The following is a 21651-nucleotide window of genomic DNA, read 5'->3' as shown; positions in this document are numbered from 1 at the left end:
TGCCTTCTTCTTGTCAAACAGTTGCCAGGACTTATAGTGCAGGCCGTGATTTCGTCTACGTGCGGAAGGTTGATTGTTTATGACCTGGTTTTGCATAACAGTGAATGGCGCATTCTCTGCGTTTATGCACCAAATGCAGCTGAAGACAGACTCATTTTCTTTGAAAACATCGAACGATACTTAGATTCAACAACGCAGCTGATAATTATGGGTGACTTCAACTGTGTTTTAAGCGCCCGAGACAAAACCTCTAACCACCCCTTTAAAAATGCAAGCACCGATTGTTTGTTGCAGATTATTGCAGAGTTTTCATTAGAGGATCTTGCTGAGTGCTTGGAGGGAGCACGCAGCGTGCAATACACCCACTTTCAGAGTTCTAGTCATACTCGACTTGACCGAATTTATTTATCGTTGGATGTGATACCGAAGTGTAAAAATTATTCTGTTATCCCAATGTCCTTCTCCGATCATTGTCTGGTAAAATGCACTATAGGAGCTAGAAGCCCAATCAAACATTTTGTGTGGGACCTTTGGAAGCTGAATTCCAAACTTTTAGAAGACGATAACTTAATCGAAATTATTGTACAGAAGCTAAATGAAATAAATAAACGACCTAACAGCAGCATTGGGGAGCAATGGGAACTGTGCAAGCAAGAAATTAAAATGAAAGCGATAGAAAGAGCCAGCTGTATTCGCCATAACGAAAAGCGAGAAGAAGCAGGCCTAAGATCAACATTAAAGAAGTTAATAGCGCAGGAGTGTAAGGAGCCGGGGGTTTACAAAGAGGACATCAGAAAGATAAAGAAGAAAATAGAATTATTAGACGAGGACCGATATCGAGGCGCGCTCGTTCGCGCCAGGGCCGAAAGATGGGTCGCCGGCGAGACGCCCACTAAGCGCGCTCTGGGTCTTGAAAAAGCACAGGCTCATCGAAATGACATAACTGAAGTAGAATGGAATGGAAGCCTCGTGACAGATAAGAACGACATTGCACGTGCGTTCTTCGACTATTATCAGGAGCTGTTTGCTTTTCGGGACATCAAGTTGGAGACGTTTAAGCAGGTGTTTCTTTCCTCCTTGCCACGACTGGATGCCACCACAAGAGAAAAGTTAGAGCAGCCGATTTCCGAGGACGAGGTTGAAAGCGCCATTGATACTCTGAACCCAGGAAAGTCGCCTGGGACGGATGGTTTGAGCGCAGCCTTTTATAAAGCATTCAAGCTAGATCTGTCCCCATTGTTAGCCGCAGTATTTAACGATGCCTATGAACTTGGTGCACTCCCTCCTTCGTTCGCATCCTCACATACAGTGTTAATTCCTAAGTCAAACCAAACAGAGAAACTAAAATTTGTGACGTCATACAGACCTATTTCTTTAACAAATGTGGATTACAAAATACTGATGAAAGTTCTGGCAGCCAGGCTACAGACAATGATAAAACATATCGTTGGTTCCCGCCAGACGTGTGGTATAAAGGGCCGGTCCATTATAACAAATCTTCATAAGGCGAGGTGCGTGCTGGAATGTTGTGACGTTGCTTGCGCGAGGGTCGCGCTTCTTCAGCTCGACACTCAGCCACGAGTTCGATGCTTGAAAGCGGTACAAAAGCGCTTCTAGTGAATGCGGTGTTGCCTTAGAAACGTGCCGTAGAACGTTATACTGCGGTGTATATCGGTAATTATGAGCATGTTACTTACAGAAGTCGCAGTTACACGAGTAGCGAAGTACGTTTCCGCTACATTTCTTCTGCGCTCTGCGCACATGCAGAGCCATCTTGCGGCAAACACAGAAGAACCCCTCCTCGCAATGTGCGGCGCTGCCCCGACACGTGGCGCGCCACTCGCCCCTGACGTTTCGCCGTGCACCCTCACGGGTTGTAGAATCAAGCGTCTTTCCTTTCTTTAGATCACTATCTTCGCTCACCCGCTTCTCCCCTTTGGGCCGCGCGGGTACCGGTGCGAGGATGTCCCAATACCCTTGAGTTTAACAAGTTTTCTCGCTCTCTCCCCTTCCAACATCCAGCGCGCGTCACTCGAACAGTGGTGTTTAGGCGACGCGGCTCCTCCTTCCGCTCACAGCGCGATTGCTAGGTGCAGCGTCTGATGCCGGACGCCTCTGACGGGATCGCTGCGCCGTAGCGCTTCTGCTGGGAAAGCGTCCCCTGCTATGTGTGCCGAGTTGCTTCCGAGGAATCATGATTCTGCGCCGTAGCGCTTCTGCTGGGAAAGCGTCCCCTGCGATGTGTGCCGAGCTGCTTCCGAGGAATCATGCTTCTGCGTGGTGCTCCCAAGCGAGATAGAGGACGATCCCATCAAGGCGTCAGCCCCATGATCGCGTCCGCCTTCATGGCGCGTCGCTGCCCGGCTTTCTCCATCCGAGACACCGAGTTCTTTGGTTCGTTCCGCTTGTTCAGGCGCACGTTTCGTTACCGCGCCGAACGCTGTGTGACTCACGAGCATACCGAGCGAATGAGTGGGCGGTGCGAATGAGGTGCAATAACGCTACCGCGTTCCACTCTTGAAGGCGAAGCTTAAGCGTCCTCCAATTTTTTTGTCTATTCTAGTAGGGATCTTAGACTTCCCTCATAAGGCTTAAGTATAAAGGCAGGACAACTTTCCTACCGATTCGTATACCGCTTGCTGTTGTTGTTGTTGTTGTAGTGGTTATTTATTGTATGTAAAAAAGGAAAGAAAAGATGTTTGCCAGCCCCGGTATCCGCTATCTTATATCTGAAGCACCTGAACTGGGGCGGCAGAAATAAAGGGATAGCGAGGAGAAGGTAGAGGAAATCAAAGAGGTGAGTGATAGGGAGAAAGAAAAGGGTAGGTAAAAATAAAAGAAATATATACAGTGTTGAAATTATGGATCAAGTGCGACTCGCAACTTTCGCGGTCACAATGCATTTTCAATCTCGGCTGGAGTACGGTAGATGTGAAATTGTCGAGTGATGTTCCAGGGTGGTAATATGTTTTGAAACAGGAAGGTTCCACTGTGTTCGTGCATGTGGCGTGTGGTTGTTGATTTAAATTTTGAGTGGTGTAGCTTTTGTCCAACGTACTGAGCATTGCATGTGCCACATTCCAGGAGAAAGATAACATTAGCGCTCTCGCATGAAAAATTGCCTTTTTTTATATGTGAAGGTTTGCGCTGTGATTTTAGCACAAATAGTGGTTGTCATCACGTGACAGAGTTTTCAACTTGGTTTGTTGAATGGCGTGGACCGAGTGAACATGCGGTTACCGACAGTAGATGACGTAATCATATCACGAATGTTCCGTGGTCGCCTATCCACAACACGCGGCGGAGTTGGGAGCACTTCCTGCATCATTTTGGTTTGCAGGAGAATGTTGTGGTGTTTCTTGAAAACCGCACTGATGTTGAGAAAAGATGCTTAATGAATAAGTTAACGTGGGTGCCTGCTAGTGCCCGCTTTTGGTTGTGTGCGAATTCGCCACGATTATGTTTGGAAGCTTTCTAGATTGAATAGTCAATGACTGACAGCGGAGGTTCTGACGTATTAGGACCGCATGGAGTTGCCCACAATATGACTTAAAATCCTTTCCTTTGCAACAAATCTGATTGAAGCGTTTTACAATGTTCAAGGTACAAGGTATTACAATGACGAATGGGACTACTCTGGAACTGTAGGTAGTGTTGTCTGCCGCTCGGTTTTCAGTTAACTGGTTTGTCTCGTTTGCTTCTTGTTATAGTGACTTGGACATCATGAATTAGGCCGCCATAGCACTCGCCACCGCTTAGGTGGTGGACGACGGCTGTTGCGTCTTTCTCACCCTGTTCTTTTTCATTATTGCTCTACTTTCTCTCTTCTATCTGCACGAGACAACGGAGGTGGCTCAGCTTCAGAGCCAGTAGCAGGCCCGTGCATTTTCTTTTCCTTCTTCCTGCAGCCACAACAACAACGAAATGTTAGCATGTGCGGGGTTGAAGTAGCCAATAACTTTAGCGAGTTTTTCGTCCCCCTATATAATTTCTATACAATATATCATTACATTATAATTATAATTATTATGCGTCCTTTAATAAAGATGTTAGTCCGCGTCGTGTCCATGTTCCCTTCACTGTAGTGTTTTCAATTAGGTTGTAGCTTCACATTTGGCATGGACCAACCAGCAGTCTGTATTCAAAGTACTTCAACGAATACTTAAGTACACGTGCCTCTCCAAATTTAGCGCTTGTCGCTTGGCGTTTATCCCCCTTTGTCCGCTGTTTCTTCCTTCAAGCGATCTCAGCAAGCATATTCCTCTGGGATGAAACCCAGTTCCCAGAGCGGCGCCTCCTGTAAGCTGACCGCCCCCTTGAGCATGCTGAACGTCGATGTCAGCCGGAGAACAGTCAGCAGCGGCTGACCGATCAAAAGTGTAGCCACGAAGACGGTAGGCCTGTATAGTAGAGAGATTTAGCTTACCGTGACCCGCGATTCGCCACCGTGATCCTCTACCGGGCGTGGGCAGGACGCACAAGCTAATTGGCCCCGGCAGGTCTATGTGCCCACATCAAGTATGTGGCGGTATCTGTCGGCGTCAAGGGGATCTGGGCATGTGCAGTGGAACGCGCGGTGGCGGATCACGGTAGCGGATCGCGGATCACGGTAAGCTAAATCTCTCTAGTAACTCCCGGTAACTGATGCGGGTGGAATTATCTTGGCTCGAAGTCATCTTAAGGCACCGCGGAGGCCACCTCTAGTTTCAGTTCAGTTCAGTTCAGGCGTTCAGTCGTGTCCGACTCTTCGTGACCCTATGGACCATGTCACGCCACGCTTTCCGGTCTCTCACTATCTTCTTAACATCACATATCTTCATATGCAATGCCTCGAGAATGCCATCTAACCATCGCGTTCGCTGCCTACCCCTTCTCCGGCGACCCTCAACCTTTCCCAACATCAAATCTTTCTCCAGCGACTCCTCTCTTCTCATCAGATGACCAAAGTAGCTGAGCTTTAACTTTAGAATTTGACCTTCCAATGAGCAGTCAGGGTTTATGGTCGACAATATCGACTGATTTGATCTTCTGGCAGTCCAAGGAACTCTTAAGAGTCTTCGCCAGCACCACAATTCCACAATCGGCCCCAGGCCTTGTTTTTACTGCTTGTATAGCGCTTCTCCATCTCTGCCGGCAAATAATATAATCGATCTGATTCCTGTACAGACCGTCCGGTGAAATCCATGTGTACAGGCGCCTCTTGTGCTGTTGAAAATGAGTATTCGCTATGGTCAGGTTGTTTTCTTGACAGAACTCTACTAGCCTCTGCCCAGCTTCATTTGGCTCACCAAGACCGAACTTGCCTGTAATTCCGGATATTTCTTCACTCCCGACCTTAGCATTCCAGTCTCCTATGAGAAAAACGACGTCTGATGATGGGGTGCGGTCTAAAAGGCATTGTAGGTCCGCATAAAATCTCTCAACGTCAGCCTCTTCGGCAGCAGTGGTCGGTGCATAGACTTGGATAACTGTTATGTTGAAAGGGTGACCTTGGATCCGAAGTGAAATCATTCGGTCGTTTTTGGGGTTGTACCCTAGCACTGCTTTGCCCATTCTTCTGTTTACTATGAGAGCGACCCCATTCCTTCTCTTGGATTCGTGCCCACAATAAAAGACATAATGGTCGCCGGAGTTAAATTCTCCCATTCCGGTCCACTTGAGTTCGCTGATACCCAAGATATCAATGTTCAATCTGTCCATTTCTCGCTTGACGATATCCAGTTTACCTTGCGTCATAGATCTTACATTCCATGTTGCTATGTGATATATCTCCTTGCAACATCGGACTTTCCGGTCGCTTCCCGACACATCCACAACTGAGCGTCCTTTTGGCTTTAGCCCAGCCGCTTCATTCGTCCTGGAGCTACTAGGAATCGCCCTTTGTTCATCCCCAGTAACATGTGGGACGCCTTCCAACCTGGGGGGCTCATCTTCCGGCGCCATATCGATAATGGTATTGTGACTGGCCATAGGGTTTTCTTGGCAGGAAATACTGGAGTGGGTTGCCATTGCCTTCTCCAGTGAATCACATTTTGTCAGAACTCTCTGCCGTGACCTGTCTATCTTGGGTGGCCCTACACAGCAGAGCTCACGACTTCATCGAGTTTCGCAAGCCCCTCCGCCACGACAAGGCAGTGATCCATGAAGGGCCTGCCATGAAGGATCTAGTTTGCTGAGGGCCAATTAAGGAATAAACAAGCGGTAGCCACGCATGCTGCCATCGCGGCCTTTCTTCTTTCTGTTAGCGAGTGGTGGAGCATCAGGTTTCGAACAGGCGAACCTTGTACCGCTTCCGCTAGAATGATTTGAGCCTTGGCATTGCGTGCGTTTCCACTTTCAAAAATACCGTTGACCACCGGTAACAATGCTCGAGCCGCTTCTGTGTTCTCCATGAGGTGGTGACGGCTTTGTCGACTTGCGGCGTAAGGGGGTCTCACATCCGAGGTGTGACAGGTGTGACCGCGCCAAGTAGAGTCGTCTCTTGGGGACTGTCGTCACGTCCTCATCTGGGCGCCATTGGCAGCTGCGCTAGCTAGGCAAGAAGCATTAAAAAGAGCTGAAGCGCTTAACAGCCGGACCTTCGTGGGAATGGGCTCCCTGCCGTCTACGTGGTTTTCTTTTTCTTCTTCTTGACCTTTTTAAACGCGGCACTTTCCCACATGTGGGCAATGGTTCGTGAAACGCTTCTTCTTCTAGTGTCAGAGCGCGAGTCAGGGACTGAAACGCCCGGTTTTTATTTTTTGTGTGTTTGTGAGAAAATAGTTTTCTATCTTAAGCGGTGGCGGTGCCCCTTGAGAAAAGCGTTTTATTAAACAGAACATAAGATATGTTTGTCCCGATTGTTAATACATAAGCACACTCTATTAATTCCCGAAATCAGCACCGGAATTACAAATGTCGCTTGAATAGCTACTCATAGCCTCGAATAGTCTCGTCGTGGTCACCAAGAAACTCCTGTCTTTGTGAGTGCACAACGCGAACATAGAATGGAATGGTTGTATCGATAAAGAGCTAGGCTTTTAATATTTTAGCAAGCTCAGCCTCACTGTCGTCAACAAATGGCGTCACTCTTTTAAATATCGGACACGTTGTGGAACGCAGAACAAACATGGCCTGTGACTATTTCGCAATTGTCTAATTTGTGCTCAGGGCTTGGTCAAACAGAACAACTAGCCCGTGTACATTCGGATGTATCCAGTAAACACATCGGCTGCTAACACGTACGCATACCAATGTGGCATGTATAACTTACGCTCTGTATGCATTCTGTTCAAGGTAAAGTGTTCGCCTAAGAACAGCCAGGCAAAAGTGAGCTTGTCTTCTGGTTCTTCCTGATGAAGCCATCAAATGAAAGCTAGGCCTCAAAGTTTACTGCAAAACTCTGCTACAGGCACCAAGGTAAACAGTCAGGCACATGAAAAAAAAGAAAATATCCAAAAGCAAAAGTAACTACTTCTAATTATATATCCCATGAAAGGGCAACGTTTATTAAATGTACATGGGAAACCTTTCTTGTACAGTGAATAACAACATCTGATACTGCATTTTCTAGCAAAACTTTTTCGGCCCATAGCATGTGGTGAATGAGCTAAAAGCACTCACCCGAGTGAGAAATAGCAAACAGTCACAAAATACATGGCACAGGATACAGAAATAAACGAGTTTCAATAGACATGTGGACGGGAACTAGCAAGCTGTAAGAAAATGCAAGGTACAGAGTACAGAAACCTTGCTTAGGCTTTTCCATCCCACACAGAGGCTTGATGAGAGTTGGTTTCAGCATTTTCTACCACTTCGGTTGTTATGAAGCATGCTGCTTTGTCGCGGGGAATTTTCTAGTTCTAGCTTCTAGGGGAAGTTCTAGCTTTGTTTAGTTTTATGTCCACTGTCCATTCACCCGGTGCTCGGCTTTCCTATTTTATCATTTTATGAAGCAGTGTCCTTAACAGCACTTCATTTTGTTTGTCTTTGTGACTTATAATAGCAGATCTTTCAATTGCATTTAATTTTAAGGCTTGTAAAACTTCTGTCCCGGAAAGCGCGGGTGCTTGTTTTGTCACGTGCGTTAGGACACCCAGTCATAGTCCCCCATAACTATATAAGCGTCTCTCCGTCCGAAGGCGCTCTTCACTATTTTTAAAGAACACGGCATGGTCATAAACCACGTTAGGCGGTACACGCAAACAATTCGCCACTTAATGTCATTCAGCGAAAAATCGAGGTAAGCACATCGTCCCGTCCTGCACGAATAATGCGCTTGCACCTCTAGCCAGAGCAGCATCTTGACAAAAAGAACACAGCCAGCCGATGCGCACACAGCGCGACTAACAACAGCAAAAAAAAACTTAGACGTGAAACATCGCATCATACTCTCGGTCTCTTCTTCACCGTCAACTTTCGTTTCTTGCACAGCTAACATATTTATATCGCACTCCCTTAAAAGCCTGTTTTGCTGGCTTTGTTTTCTTTCACCTGCCAAGGATCGTGAAACGCACATCATAATTCTCCTTGTCTACAGTGAGGATGAAAGTAGCGATGACAATGACGCTGCAATCAGTGATAATGGCAATGATGGCATTAGCAATGATACTGACGGTGCATTTAGTTTATAATGATAATGAGAGCAAAGTGATGCACCGTGTGTACCAGCAACGCTCTCAGGCTTTCGCAGTCGTAGGCACCGGAACCATTTTCTATAGGCTTACCGACGACTGCAAGAAAGTCAAAGTACTACGCATAAAGGGATAACACTGCTTTCCGTTTTCAACAAAATCGACATAATCACATGACTGACGTCTTGCCACCAATCGTGACCGACTACGCTAAGTGAATACTTGTCACTTAGGCTCACTGACAAAATCGTGATCTCGATACCGCCAGCACGAAGCTGAAATGAACTATGGGGAAAAAACTATCAAGCAACGTAATCCGGAATCTAAGCCTATAGTTATGTTATAGGCCGGTGCCTGGGAACCAATTTCTCGAGATTATTGTAATTCACGCGCTGTGACGTTAGCTAGAAATATCAAGTGGTCGCCTAAAAACACGAAGTTCCGAAATTGTTTTTCAAGCCGCCTGGCGACCTTTTCATAAGCCAACAAAGCGAAGTCTTCAGTGGCGAGTGCAATGATAAGCACCGTAATGCTACAGGCAAGAACAAGACAAGTGAAAAACAGCCCTGCCATATTGGACTTACATTTTAACCAAATAAAACTATATTCTCACAAACATAAATAAACTTGCAGAAAGGTAGGTCTACATCCGCTCGAAAATTCTCAGCAACCTCCAAACAGTCACCAGGAACATCCATCAAGCAGTACGTGACGTCCACCGCTGCAAACCTTTACGTCATTAAGGACGTACTTTCTCTGTACACTTGAGCCATTGTGTTGACCCAGGAACAGCACGTCGTCGTTTTGGTTGCGTTCAGTCAATGCTTCTTGTTCCCTCAACAAGATACACCAACCGACCCAAGCAAGCATGCTCCTGAATGCTAGCTCCATAGTTTTAACTACTGCCAGAATGGACGCCCCTGTCAGCCTATTGACAGCTTGGACTTCGATGAACATTAACGTCAGCTGCGGGGCCCTCACTGCTGTATGGCTGACTGAAATGGTCGCGTCGAAGCCGGTGGTATAGGCCAATCAAGCGGCAGCGTTTGGCGAGGGCAGAGAAGCAACCCAATTAGCGCGAGAAGGGACCAGCGCCACGCTGAGAACACCTTCTGGTTCACCGAATGTCTCGGATGGTCCCGTCCCATGACTGCTTCTTCCTGGTGAATAGCGGTGAAGGGCCTACTGGGCCACAGGCCAGCCTTGAGGTACATCCATGGAGGTTGCTGGATCATGGGCACCTCCTGCGTTCCCGGCTTCACTGCTATAAATCCTCGGCAACAATGCTCGAGCCGCTTCTTATCCTTGACGAGGTGGTGAAGTGGTCGGCTTGGGGCGGGAGTTGCCCTCACCTCCATGAAGTGACCGCGCCCAGTAAAGGAGTGTCCAGCTTAGGGGACTATCACCACCGAGCTCGTTCGGGGCGCCGGTCTAATGTTCGGTGGCTGGGCGAGACGCGAAGCACTTGCAGCCTTCGACAAAGGGCTTACAAGGCTCTGACCTCCGAGTCAGCAAGGTGACCGCTTCGAGGAACGCCGATTCTTCTTCTTCTACCTCGTCTTCTACTTCCTGCCTCTGATGACATGGAACATACCCACGGTGAAGGATTAGCCAGGATTTAGTGCAGGCACAATGATTTATTCCCAGTGATTTAGGCTATACCTTACACAAATTATGAATTTAGAATCAACGCAGGTGAAAAATATGTCAGATTAAATTTTGAAGTGGTGGGGATAATAATGAAGGAAATATATTTAGGTAAACAAATCTTAGAGTATAATGAAAGCAATGATGCACTAAAAAAATATACGAAGCGCAATGTTATAACTATGATTGCACACTGGAGTTAGAGCACATGCTTTGATGGTTGCACCAAAGGAGAGGAGGACGCAAATAGGAAAATTAAAAATTACACTGGTCTATAAGTCGCAGCATCTGTCGCACTTAGCGGACACCTGAACAGCGCCTTAAAACGAAGGTGAGAATAAAAGTGAGAGAGGTGCCATAGTGGAATGGCTACGGAGTAATTTCGACCACCTGGGGACCTTTAACGTGCACTGACATCGCACAGTACACAGACGCCCCTACGTTTCTCCTCCATTCGAACTCTTCTCTTGACTGTGGTGGTAAAGAACTGTAAAAGGCAGTCCTAACTGAGCGAGAGCCATCTCCCAAAAGTGTCTTCTATCGGGAGCATACCTTCGGCAGATTACGCAATAGCCTATAGTTTTCTGTCATGACAGCTAATGTTTGAGCATAAACTGTTTATTGCGTTTAACTCCACACATGTTAAATTATAAATCCTTGAAATTTTAACCCATTTGGTTCAGTAGATAGTTTAAACATGAATTTTTATTAATATCGAAAAGAGCTTTCTGGTCTGGCAACCATTAACCGCTGATGTCACAACGAGGTCTCATGTCGTCTGCTGTTGACAGTTTCGGCTGCGCTCTTGCATCCACGCCGTTGACGGTGGCCAGTGAAAGCTTTATATTTTTTTTTTTCTTTGAAAAGCCTTCACTATAATATGCAATCTTAATGATCCTCGGATTTGTCTTGGGCTTCGTCTAGAGATTGTCGAGGAGGCCGAAATCGATGGCGGCCTTAGGCTGTATTATTTAAGCATGCAATCAGAAACGTATTTTTACGTTATGAGAGTTACAAAATGCTCCCGCACATACAAAGGAGCATGTCCAACGTTTCCTTTCGCCGTGTGCGCGGCGAAAGGGGGGAAGGGGATAGCTTTGTGTTGCTGATTGCTGGGCTCTTTATTTCCCGTCGCTCTTTCAGTCCAAAACTAAGAGGAAATCCTGAACACGCATACATTGACGCGAGAGCATACCTTGCGACATTAGAGAAGCAGAGAGAACTTTTGAACGAGGCAGTACCCCTTGACTGGATGTTATACGCGCGTGTTAGTCAAACTTAATTATTCTCGGCTGGTATAGCATTCTTATCTTTTTAGCAAAACTATGTTCAGTTTGGCCACGACAAGCGCACGAAAGCATGCGCCACCAACTCCGCTTCAGCCCCGTCATCGCAAAACCCAACACGATTCGAATGCGCTTCACTACCCGCACCGAACAAGAGCCTGCCATCTGCCACCGTTTCCGCACCTCGCCTCCCCGGCCGCAGCCAAACGCGACTTCGAACGACTAAAACCCCTCTATCTAGAAAGTAGCGCAACTCTCCTCCCTTCGGCCGAAATATATCATACCTACTTGCCCTAACTTCGCGCACATGCAGCAGATTCACCTACATAAAATGCATGTCCATGCACACCTTAAGATCAATGAAGTGCCCTCAATAAATTCACACTATATGGAATATGTCCTGCCTGTGTTGCATCCATAGCCACATAGACTGGGAGATTGCTTAGTTATTTCAGGCTACCCTGCCAGCTAGGGGAGGCGGGAAAGGGATATGAAGATGGCGAAGAAAGGAAGGAAGTACAACTTTATTATTGAAAAAAAAAAAAGGAGAGGGGAGGTATACATGAGACTCCCAGGCGACACAGACCCATGTCGGGATTGGATGCCCGGGTCGTCACTGGCAGTTACTTCATTCCACGTCGCAAGGGAGGGATCAGGCATTATTTCTCTGGGTGCCTATAATCTGCCCACCACCTTTTCGTCATTTTCATCTTGTGTAGTGCAATGCAAATCCACAGGCTATGAACTTCAGCCACATGAAGACTGCGAAAAAATGGCGGCCGGATGATAGGCACGGCAATGCCGCCATTATACCACTCGGCGACCGGAAGGATGCTTTTGGGCACGACATTGCACCCAGTGTTCTGCCGGCACATTTGAATGTTTTTCACAATTGGGCTACATTTGCAAACGCAAGCTCCTGACACACGGAGTTACAGCTAGAAAAAGAGCTTCACATTTCACGAGCCTTGCAAAGCATCTCGCAGGCGGCTTATAGGAGGCTTCTTGCCACACTGAGGCCGATACGTAGCTTTGTCATCATCTCGCTGTATCTTTTTATTCGCACTAGCGTGGTTGCTCTGAAAGCTAACCTAAGCAATCTGCAGGGAATGCAGTTCGGAAGCGACATTTTCTGGGTGGTTACAGAAGCTAAGCCTTCAGCAGTCATTGCCCTGGACTGCACCATGCAATACTGCAAGTTATGCTCGACCATAACTGTGTCACCCAGTGTGAAACCACGCCAATGGCGTTTTCGTTCCTTTTTGTGAAGTTGTTTGATGACTGATCGCACCTCTGTTGAACAACGGTGTCCTGTTGCATAAAGTCCGACGAATGACCTACATTCAAACAATAATTAGGACACTGCACGAAAGGTTAAGGACACCACCAGCCCTGGCAATTTCATCCTCACTTCGCAACAACGCAGCCAGCTTCAGCCTCGGAACACAAGTGGCAGCTCTCACCTTAAATGCATTTGAGGGCCGCCAAACCACGTGCAGTTGGAGAAGTACACACACGAATAAACAGACAAGTTTATTCTTTTATTGAATCATTTTTGGCTGACTGAGTTGGACAGAGTGAGACTGAATGACTTACTGATGGAGGAAAGGCTATCGCAAATGTTTTGCCAAATTTTTGTTTGTGGGGTTTAACGTCCCAGAGCTAGCGACTAAGGCTATGAGAGATGCCATAGTGGAGGACTCCGGAAATTTCTACCACCTGGTGTTCTTTAACGTGCACTGACATCGCGAAGCACACGAGAGCCTTGCTTTTCGCCTCCAAGGAAAAGTGGCCGCCGAGGCCAAGATTCGATCCCCCAACCTGGGCACAGTAGTCGAGCGCCGTAACCACTGCGTCATCCCAACGGGGCTGTTTTGCAAATTATTTTCAGTAGCCATACAAGGTTTGCTGCAGTGTTAAGGCTACAATACTTTGTCCGTTTCCAGTCGAGTGATTGCGAACATAAATATCAAAACCATGACACATATGTTATTCAGCGGTTACTGCTTGTAAAATATGTGCGGCCGAATTGACACTTTTTAGAGAAATCGATAAAACCCAGATGCAGGGTTTCCTTATGTCGAGGCTTTCACTTGTGGTGGACAGCAGAGTGACACGTGTCCCTTGTGCACGCAGCCCTGTGCCAGCAGCAGCTGCAGGAGTGCGACCCGGTGCCCGTGCTGCGGTGCTACAGTGGCTTGCTGAGCAACATCGAGGCAGACATGGACCGGCTGGCCGCTAAGTACGGCCCGGAGCTCGATGCCGCACTCCGCACTTTCGCCGGGTGAGTAGAGAGCCAGGCACGCAGAACAGCGCCACATTCGAACAGCCCAAACTGGCTATACAGTAAAACTTGGCTGGTGGTGCAAGCTATTTAATGCTTAAAAGGAGAGTTTGAGAGTCCCCGCTTTCAATTATAAGGCTTCAAATATAAAGAATGAAGCCGTGCTTCTGCGCTTACTATCTGCATTTCTTTGAGGTTCGTGCATGGTACCCTTTCATAGTTAAGTTCGTTTCATATAGCGTCGTCTTTTCTCTTTCATTTCTGGAGTACCGTCCGCTCCTTAGGTGCACGCCCCTTTTGGTGGGCGCGGCAATCATAACTATGGTCGTTATTCATGCAATTTAACCAAATTTGGCACACGTACGTATATACTTTTTCATGTTGCTGATTACGGATTTTTGTTTTATTTTGGGTCCCCCAGTATAGCTATCGGGCAATTACAGTTATCGCCCTTGTAAGCCATTCATGAAGCACAATTAACTGATTGAGAAGAATGTGCACTAAGGTTATGTCCGCATGCTCATAAAGCCGTATTACGTGCAATAAAGGTATTTTTGTTAGACAAACACCAGTCATGAACATAAAATTTAAGCTTTATAGTATTCATACCTACTTGAGATTAAAATGTTTCATGCAGATATAACAATCTCAAACGTATTTCACATGAACGTGCAAAAATTCATGCATGAATTGTATTATTCATGCAGGAGAGGTGAACGGCAATGGATTTTGAAAGGTGGGGGTCTTATCAGAAAATTACCGAGCAATTGTTGCGCTCCTAAATGCTGAAAAAAAAAAAGAAATCAATTTACATTTTTTTATTATTTTTCACAAAATCCTGAAAGGATGAGTGAGAGTAATCACAGATAGACAGGTGAGAAAAGTTATTCACTTTAGCCTCTGATCAGGAACGCCCCATCGCAATTAAAGCAAGCTCTGATCTCTCCTACGATGACAGTGAGGAGGCGTTCTGCCGCGGGGAAACCAGATAAAATCTTGATGTGCCAGGAGTTCATGACTGCGATTCGCTCATAGTTTTGGTCTACATATTGAAAAACAAAACATCATCATCTGTGCTTTGTATGGCATCTTCTGATTACTTAGTTACGGGACAGAGTACCCGAGGGCTACGAAAAGAATAAGTTCACAAATCGAAAAAGTTGGCCTCGCCACTTAATACGATAGCATTGGAAGCCTCATTGGGGAAAAAAATCGGCATGGTCAGCCATAAAAATTGCGGGGGACACTTGAGATCCACCTTTAATGGCATGACATGATAGCAGGCTACCACCTCGCATATAAAACCCCGCTTTAGCCAAGCCGTATCAACGTAGCCCAAGGGTAACGTGAATGCGCGGATCATGGCAGGCTGAAAGGAGAGGCTCGAATTGGCAGCTCCTGCCAAACTTAACATCTGGCAGCCCTATGTCCAATCAGAGCGCTGCCATGCCAGCTACCACCTGCCAGCACCATGTTCGTGATTTTTCGCTCACAATTCACCATGCAACGACGCCGGATTTTGGTTGCACGGGGCCTTTAACGCTATCGTGTTAAAATTCGCCAATCATTAAAGGCAGTGATGACATCACAGGGTCACATGCAATGACAGAATGTTCATTAATCGACAGGGCATGTGACGGCATGACAGCCTTACCAAGTTTGCAGGTGCGCGCAGGGCACTTGCGAATGCGCTGGCCACGTGGCATGGCTGAGCTTAGTGGCGGCTTCAGCAGCAGTTTTGGCAGCTGCCATCGGTTGTATGCAGACAGGTTGGCTAATGGAGCCGGAATGAACTGTGCGTTCGGCACACACAATAAAATCGCTCGTGGTACGGTGTCTGCCGTAGCATAAATTCCGCGCAAACTGAGATAAGAGTCAGGGAAGTAAGCCGCTGAAGATGGAGTATCTGGCGCATGCATGCACACGCTCAGTATGTGCAGTGGGCGGCAGTGATGAAATAGGAAAAGCTGGCAAAGCGCACTTTCATGACGTCGCATTCTCAGCCCGTAATGTAACTATAACCGTTCCTTTGGTTACCATGATAACTCGTAAACACAAACGGTAGTCCTGTCCACTAGCCGGCCCTACACTGTACAATCCCGCGACCAGCTCAAACCCCCATTGTTAAAAGACGTTCTGTTTCGTCTGGTGCACTTCATCTATGCGTCGGTGCCTTGATCTACAGCTTCTCTGTTTATAATAGGGTACGTGGGTGACACTGACGCCAAATGAGCCGGAGGCTCCACTTGCGGCACCAGAATATATTGCTCACGAAAGTCTCATAAGACGCGTTTTCGACTGTGTAGCACGAAAACCCAGCAACAATCCCAAGCATAAGTCTTACCCGAGGCTGAGAGACGCAAGCTCCACGTGTGTGTCAGAGGTCCGTGCAGTCATTGAGCGGCAAAACTTGTAACTGCCAAAATAAAATTGCTGGTCTGAAGACCCGCTTGTAGTCCTAAACGCTACTGTCTAATCCAATATATAGATTCCGAATTGGAGCATTTATTAACGCTTTTCCTCCCACTTGTGCGCAACTGCAGGAAGTACCCGGCCTCGTCGTCCTCGTGCAAGGTGCGCCCGGGCGAGCTGGGTCGCTGCACGCACGCTGAGCGCGAGCAACTGGACCGCATCGAAGGAGTCTACGAGGTCTTCCAGAGGACGGTCAACGATGACAACGCGCTCAAAGGTAGGTGCACTAACTCTTCGCCTACCAAAAAGATCGCAAACAGCGAGCTCTCCTCATCCATTATTGAACAGGAGACATATGTCGCCCTTTCATCTCTATCTCTATCGCTGTCAGTAATAGTGATTAACTGCATTCTTTACTCTTTCACTGCTAGGTACTAGCTATCTAGAATAATCTACACTTATCCGGATCCATCTTTCCGTAATATGTCTCTACGGAGGAATTACCCATTTCTTATTGCCAGTGTTTTGTTCCCTGGGGGAGACAATAAAAGTCAGAAACTGCATGAGATATCTTGATATAAGGCCGTTGCATTGTGTACCGCGATGGCCTTCATGACAGCTTGAATTTAGGTGGATTGTCACTCTGTGTCGTCAGAGCTTAAATATATTACAGACAGGCGCTCTTTACTTAGACAATTAAAACGGCGCTGGTTAAGCGTTGTCATGAACTTTGCTGGGGTGCATTACTGGGCTATAAAGACATCCAGAGAAGATGCTCAAAGTAAGCCCAAAAATAATTACAGCAGAATAAAAATATGTGATCACTGAGCTGAACATGCAACGAAGGGGAATACAAGCCAGTATTAACATATGTACACGTTAAATGTTCAGTGAACGACAGATAAATATCAAGATGGATACATTTTTCCAATTAGTCCATTATGTCCTGAACAGGCAATTAAATAAAAAGAAGTTGAGTGCACGGTACTGTTGTGCAAGGTAGGCTGATGGGTGCCTTTCTTGTGCAAACTAGATTGAGGTGGATGGCAAACAAATGTGCCATTCTTAAATCCAATTATCCAAGAAATAAAAACGTCTTTCGCAGCTGTGTATAAAAATCAGAAAAGCCGCCGGAGGCAAACAGCATCGTTTTTTTGTAAAACACCTCGATCGACATGTCTTCAATGACCACGCCTATGTATACTCACCTCTTATAGACTGGACATGCATCACCTCTCTCACCTGACCAATCTGTCCTAGACTGCAGGATAGATATTAATTTCACAAGGAAAATATGTTCGATCTCTCTCTCGCTCTGACTTGATGCAGACATGATTGCGGCGTACCGGTGTTGGGACAGACGCAAGTACAGAGACTGCTTCGCCAGCCTGCTGCAAGACACGCTAATCCGGGAGTACCGTGACTCGCCGCGCCCTGGTGAGCCCCAAAAGATGAGGATCTGCCGGTACGTACCCTATAAGCACAGTACACCCCGAAGACAGTTGTGTGCTGAGCAACTGCAGCGCACCGCGAGATTGCGCAATCACAGCACATGAACGTTGCTTTTCGATGCTGCTCTGTTATGTGATAGACAACCTGGCATAGACCTCTGTAAGCCTCACATTAACTAAACAATAAACATGCCTCCAAGGCCTAGGAGTAACCTTTCTTACTCGGAGCTGAAATGTCCCAGAACATATTTCAAAATATAACTTTGTAAGCTCGAGTTGACAGCTCCTGTCATTCGTGTGGCCTCATGACATTTGGTTTCTGGCACTTGTGGCTTGTGCACAAGGTGCATCTGTTAATCATGCTGGTAACATGCATGAAAAAGACATTTTCTCTCAAACACTGGTGGCAAATGGTCAAGCGGTGCACTGCAGATTCTGAAATGTATAGCTATATGCATGCAAGGGCGGCATCATCACATAACATGATCAAGAGCTCTGTCAATACTTGCAGTTAGATGGAACTTCAATGCCCATTAAAGGACCACCTTATACAATAGTTATCGTTACCACAACACCTGTTCTAACAGCGTGCTGACACAATTCCACTAAGCAATGGACATATATTCACACTTTAGATAGCTTATGATTGTGGGTCTCATTTATTTCTATGACTTCCAAGCAGCTCCTGTTGTCAGAAGCAATACATTTCATGAAAGTGGGACAGGGTGAATATGCTGCATGAAGATACCAAGAAGCTTGCACAAAGAAAATTGAGAGTGACATGGCAGGAATTTTGAAATATTGAAATAAACAACAAAGTACACTTTGTCAAACCTGTCATCGAGGAATGAAAATCGTGCAATCATCAAAAGCATATCATGGAGGACATTTTAGGTCATCTTCACAAAAGACACACCCACACCTGACACACAGCTCCATACTTATGAAAGAGGACAAACCAATATGCAAGGAGTGTGGAGATAAACTAACAATAAACCATATCTTACTTACATGTGCGCCAGACTCGGGAAAATAAGAGGAAAACATTTTGTACAATTTTGTAACAGATCCCTCTCCATTCCAGCATAATCTTAGGAGAGACTGCACTAGTTCAAATCCGAGTGGGGTCGTGCGGAGACCCAGGAGGCCTATGTGCCTCAAATTCTTTATGATATAAAGTTTTTTCCTCCTCCTCCTGCATTTTTGGTTTCCTAAAATGAAGCAATGTTCCTAAACAAGCTACATCCTAAAGAACATTTTAATCATTGCACACAAAATAAATACATTAAACCATGTTCATGGTACATGGCAGCATTAGTTGCTTATGCACCATAAAAATCAACACAATGCTGTAAGCCTTCGGTCTGGTGTGGCCCTTATTCACGTGACAACGCTGTAATGCGGGTCTAACGTCCCAGCGATCGGAAGTAACCTTTCCCAAATTCTAGCATATTTTTAAGAACTGTGAAGGCAATTCTACATACAGATCTCTAAAGACGTGCGGGTGTTTGGTTTTGACTGAAGTACTGAACTTTTTTATCAGCCTGCCTTGTTTTTTGAAGGCAGCCTGGAGTGAGAGTGTTGAAGATAAGGCATTTTTGAACATTTACCGTGTTTCTGAAGGCGTTGCTTTCCATTACGGGGCCCACAAAAAGTAGCTGAATGAAACGCCGCCAAGCTAGGCTTTTTAGCAAGACAGCGGTGTAGCGCGAAAAATCGCTCCGCCGGTCCAGCGCTGGCAGCGGACTTGAAAGGTGAACTGTTCGGACTTAAAGCTACTGACAACATCTGAAACACTGAGTTGTGAATATTACAAAAATCCGACCTCTCTTCGATCATTGATACGTCCACAATGGAGCATTTATGCGCCTCAGGATAGGCCAGCCATGGGAACATGGATGCGTGGTTATAGCAACGATCACTTGCATTTCACCCGCTGCAAAATTCCAAGAGGCAGCTTCTGAAACGAAATGTGCAGTGCACATTTTCTACCGCGTATCGAAATCCGGCGACGCATGCATATCTCCCACTCGTTTCAAAGCTGAGGCCGTTTAGTAGGGTTACGCTAACCTCGAGCATGTGGGTGCTTGAACTACATGTTCGGAAAATTCAATGACCAGAAAAAGATGCAGGCTGAGCACTTGTCTGGTCGTCCCCTAAAGTAGTAGTAGTAGTAATGCACTTTTTTAGGTCAAGCATCCAACAGGTAGGCTGCCTGTTGTACCAAGGCTAGCACCAAAGAACACTGCGGTTCGTGGGGAAGCGGATCATTCGCACTTCCGGCTTTCCAGTTGTGCACTCAAGTATTGCGGTGCAGCGGGTCTAAACCTCTAAGAGTCGATGTGCAGCTCGCCACTGTAGCAGCGTAGGCTTCTAGTAGATTCAGCATGTCTTTTGCTGCGGCTCTGAGGTAGAATCTAAAGAAAGGACTTAACCAGAAACGTCCTATTTCATCTGTTTACGTGTCAGAAACGAGGATATGGCCTTTCACATATACATACTTTGGACGGCCGAATGTTCTTCACGGCGAAGCGTCTGTGTTGTGCTGGCCCTCGATCTTCGGAGGTCGATGCGGACAGCATAAATGCTAGAAATAGCTCGCTTGAATTACGGGCAGATCGAGATGATAGTTTAGTGCGAAGTGAAAATTGCTAGTGAATTTGCGTATCTCGATGCCAGATGGTGGAGCTGGTGCAGTACATACATACGTCGCATCGCCTGCAGGTATGTGCGTGACAAGCGATGCTTGCCGTACACAATCCTGAGTGAAGAAAAGACCGCGATCTATGTTAGAATGGGCGAACGCTTCGTAGCATCTCGAGAGTCACGGCTAGCTGATAGAGGATAAGATTCATTCAAGAGGATAAGCAAGTGGGAAGTGGATGTATGCGCGTTCAACGTGCATAAAGCCACGAGCCTGTATATTGACATCCGCCGTATCTTTACGAGAATCAAATGGGTACGTCGGCCATATCTTTAGACCCTTCGTTAACTAAAACTAAACCCCAGCTAATTTTCCTCATAGCACGCTCGAACTTTCTGGCACAGTGTCGCTGCATACGTTCCCGAGGAATTTGCCGACACCTTGCACGTATGTAGAGGCAGCACAAGAATAATTAAAAATTACAGAGCACTGCAGAATCTGCATTGCGGTAATGCAAAAGCACGGATGCTGCTATTGGTTGCTTCTGGTTGCTTCTATGCTTAATTCACGTTTTGTTTGCCCATTTTAGTCTTTGGTACTTTCAAATTGTGCTCCAATCCTTTCCTATGCCCTTTTTCGGCTCTACTTTCGGTTGGGTGACGTCACATCGTCTACCTCACATTAATTCACTTCTTGTTTACCCATTTTAGTCTTTGGTACTTTAAAATTGCGCGCCAATCCCTTCCTATGCCCTTTTTTCAACTCTACTTCTGGTTGCGTGATGTCACATCCTTGACATCATATCCACTGTGGCACCCCTTTCTCTTTTTCCACTTTCACTCCCACCTTCCTCCCTTCCCTTACGTGCGGTTCTGACCTCCACAGAACATGTGTGGCAGACACTGCGCCTTCCCTTTCCTTTGAAACAGTTATTCTGAATAATTACCTAATTACCTTATTTTCCTCATTATTTTTTCGGCAACAACATTACATCACCCTCTATCGATTAACATAACTCATTAACCTCTACCACTTCTCAATTACTCACAACTGCTGTGGACATGATTTTGCGACACGTTCTGCAGACACGGCCTGCGAACGCGGTCTGCGGACAGAAATCTGTGAACATAGCGAAATAATGCTTTGTGTTTATTTGGTGGACCATCGAAAATGACAAGGCACTCGGTCAATATTCGCTGCAGCCTGGTATGCACTGTGCCTTCCGTTGCGTCACCTGCTGGCAACAGCATGGCAGACTGCCCGGCATGCACTGTTTCATGTAAACTTCGTTACACAGCACCACAGCTCAGTATGT

At 46.5% G+C, this 21651-nt stretch overlaps 1 protein-coding gene across 1 annotated transcript in view; it reads left to right on the top strand.

Moving 5' to 3' along the window:
• LOC146188391 (uncharacterized) overlaps window positions 1–21651 on the top strand; it is a 63343-nt gene that overhangs the window by 40554 nt on the left and 1138 nt on the right. Inside the window, exons 2-4 of the mRNA XM_084603758.1 lie at window positions 13682–13829; window positions 16373–16518; window positions 17571–17706. Coding sequence (XP_084459884.1) covers window positions 13682–13829; window positions 16373–16518; window positions 17571–17706 — 430 coding nt within the window. The remainder of the gene's footprint in view (window positions 1–13681; window positions 13830–16372; window positions 16519–17570; window positions 17707–21651) is intronic.

The sequence above is a fragment of the Amblyomma maculatum genome, chromosome 5 (genome assembly GCF_055883805.1).
Source record: "Amblyomma maculatum isolate TAMU_Amacu chromosome 5, ASM5588380v1, whole genome shotgun sequence".
NCBI lineage: Eukaryota > Metazoa > Arthropoda > Arachnida > Ixodida > Ixodidae > Amblyomma > Amblyomma maculatum.
The sequence above is the reverse complement of the archived record's forward strand: the minus strand, read 5'-3'. Positions and strand labels throughout refer to the sequence as shown.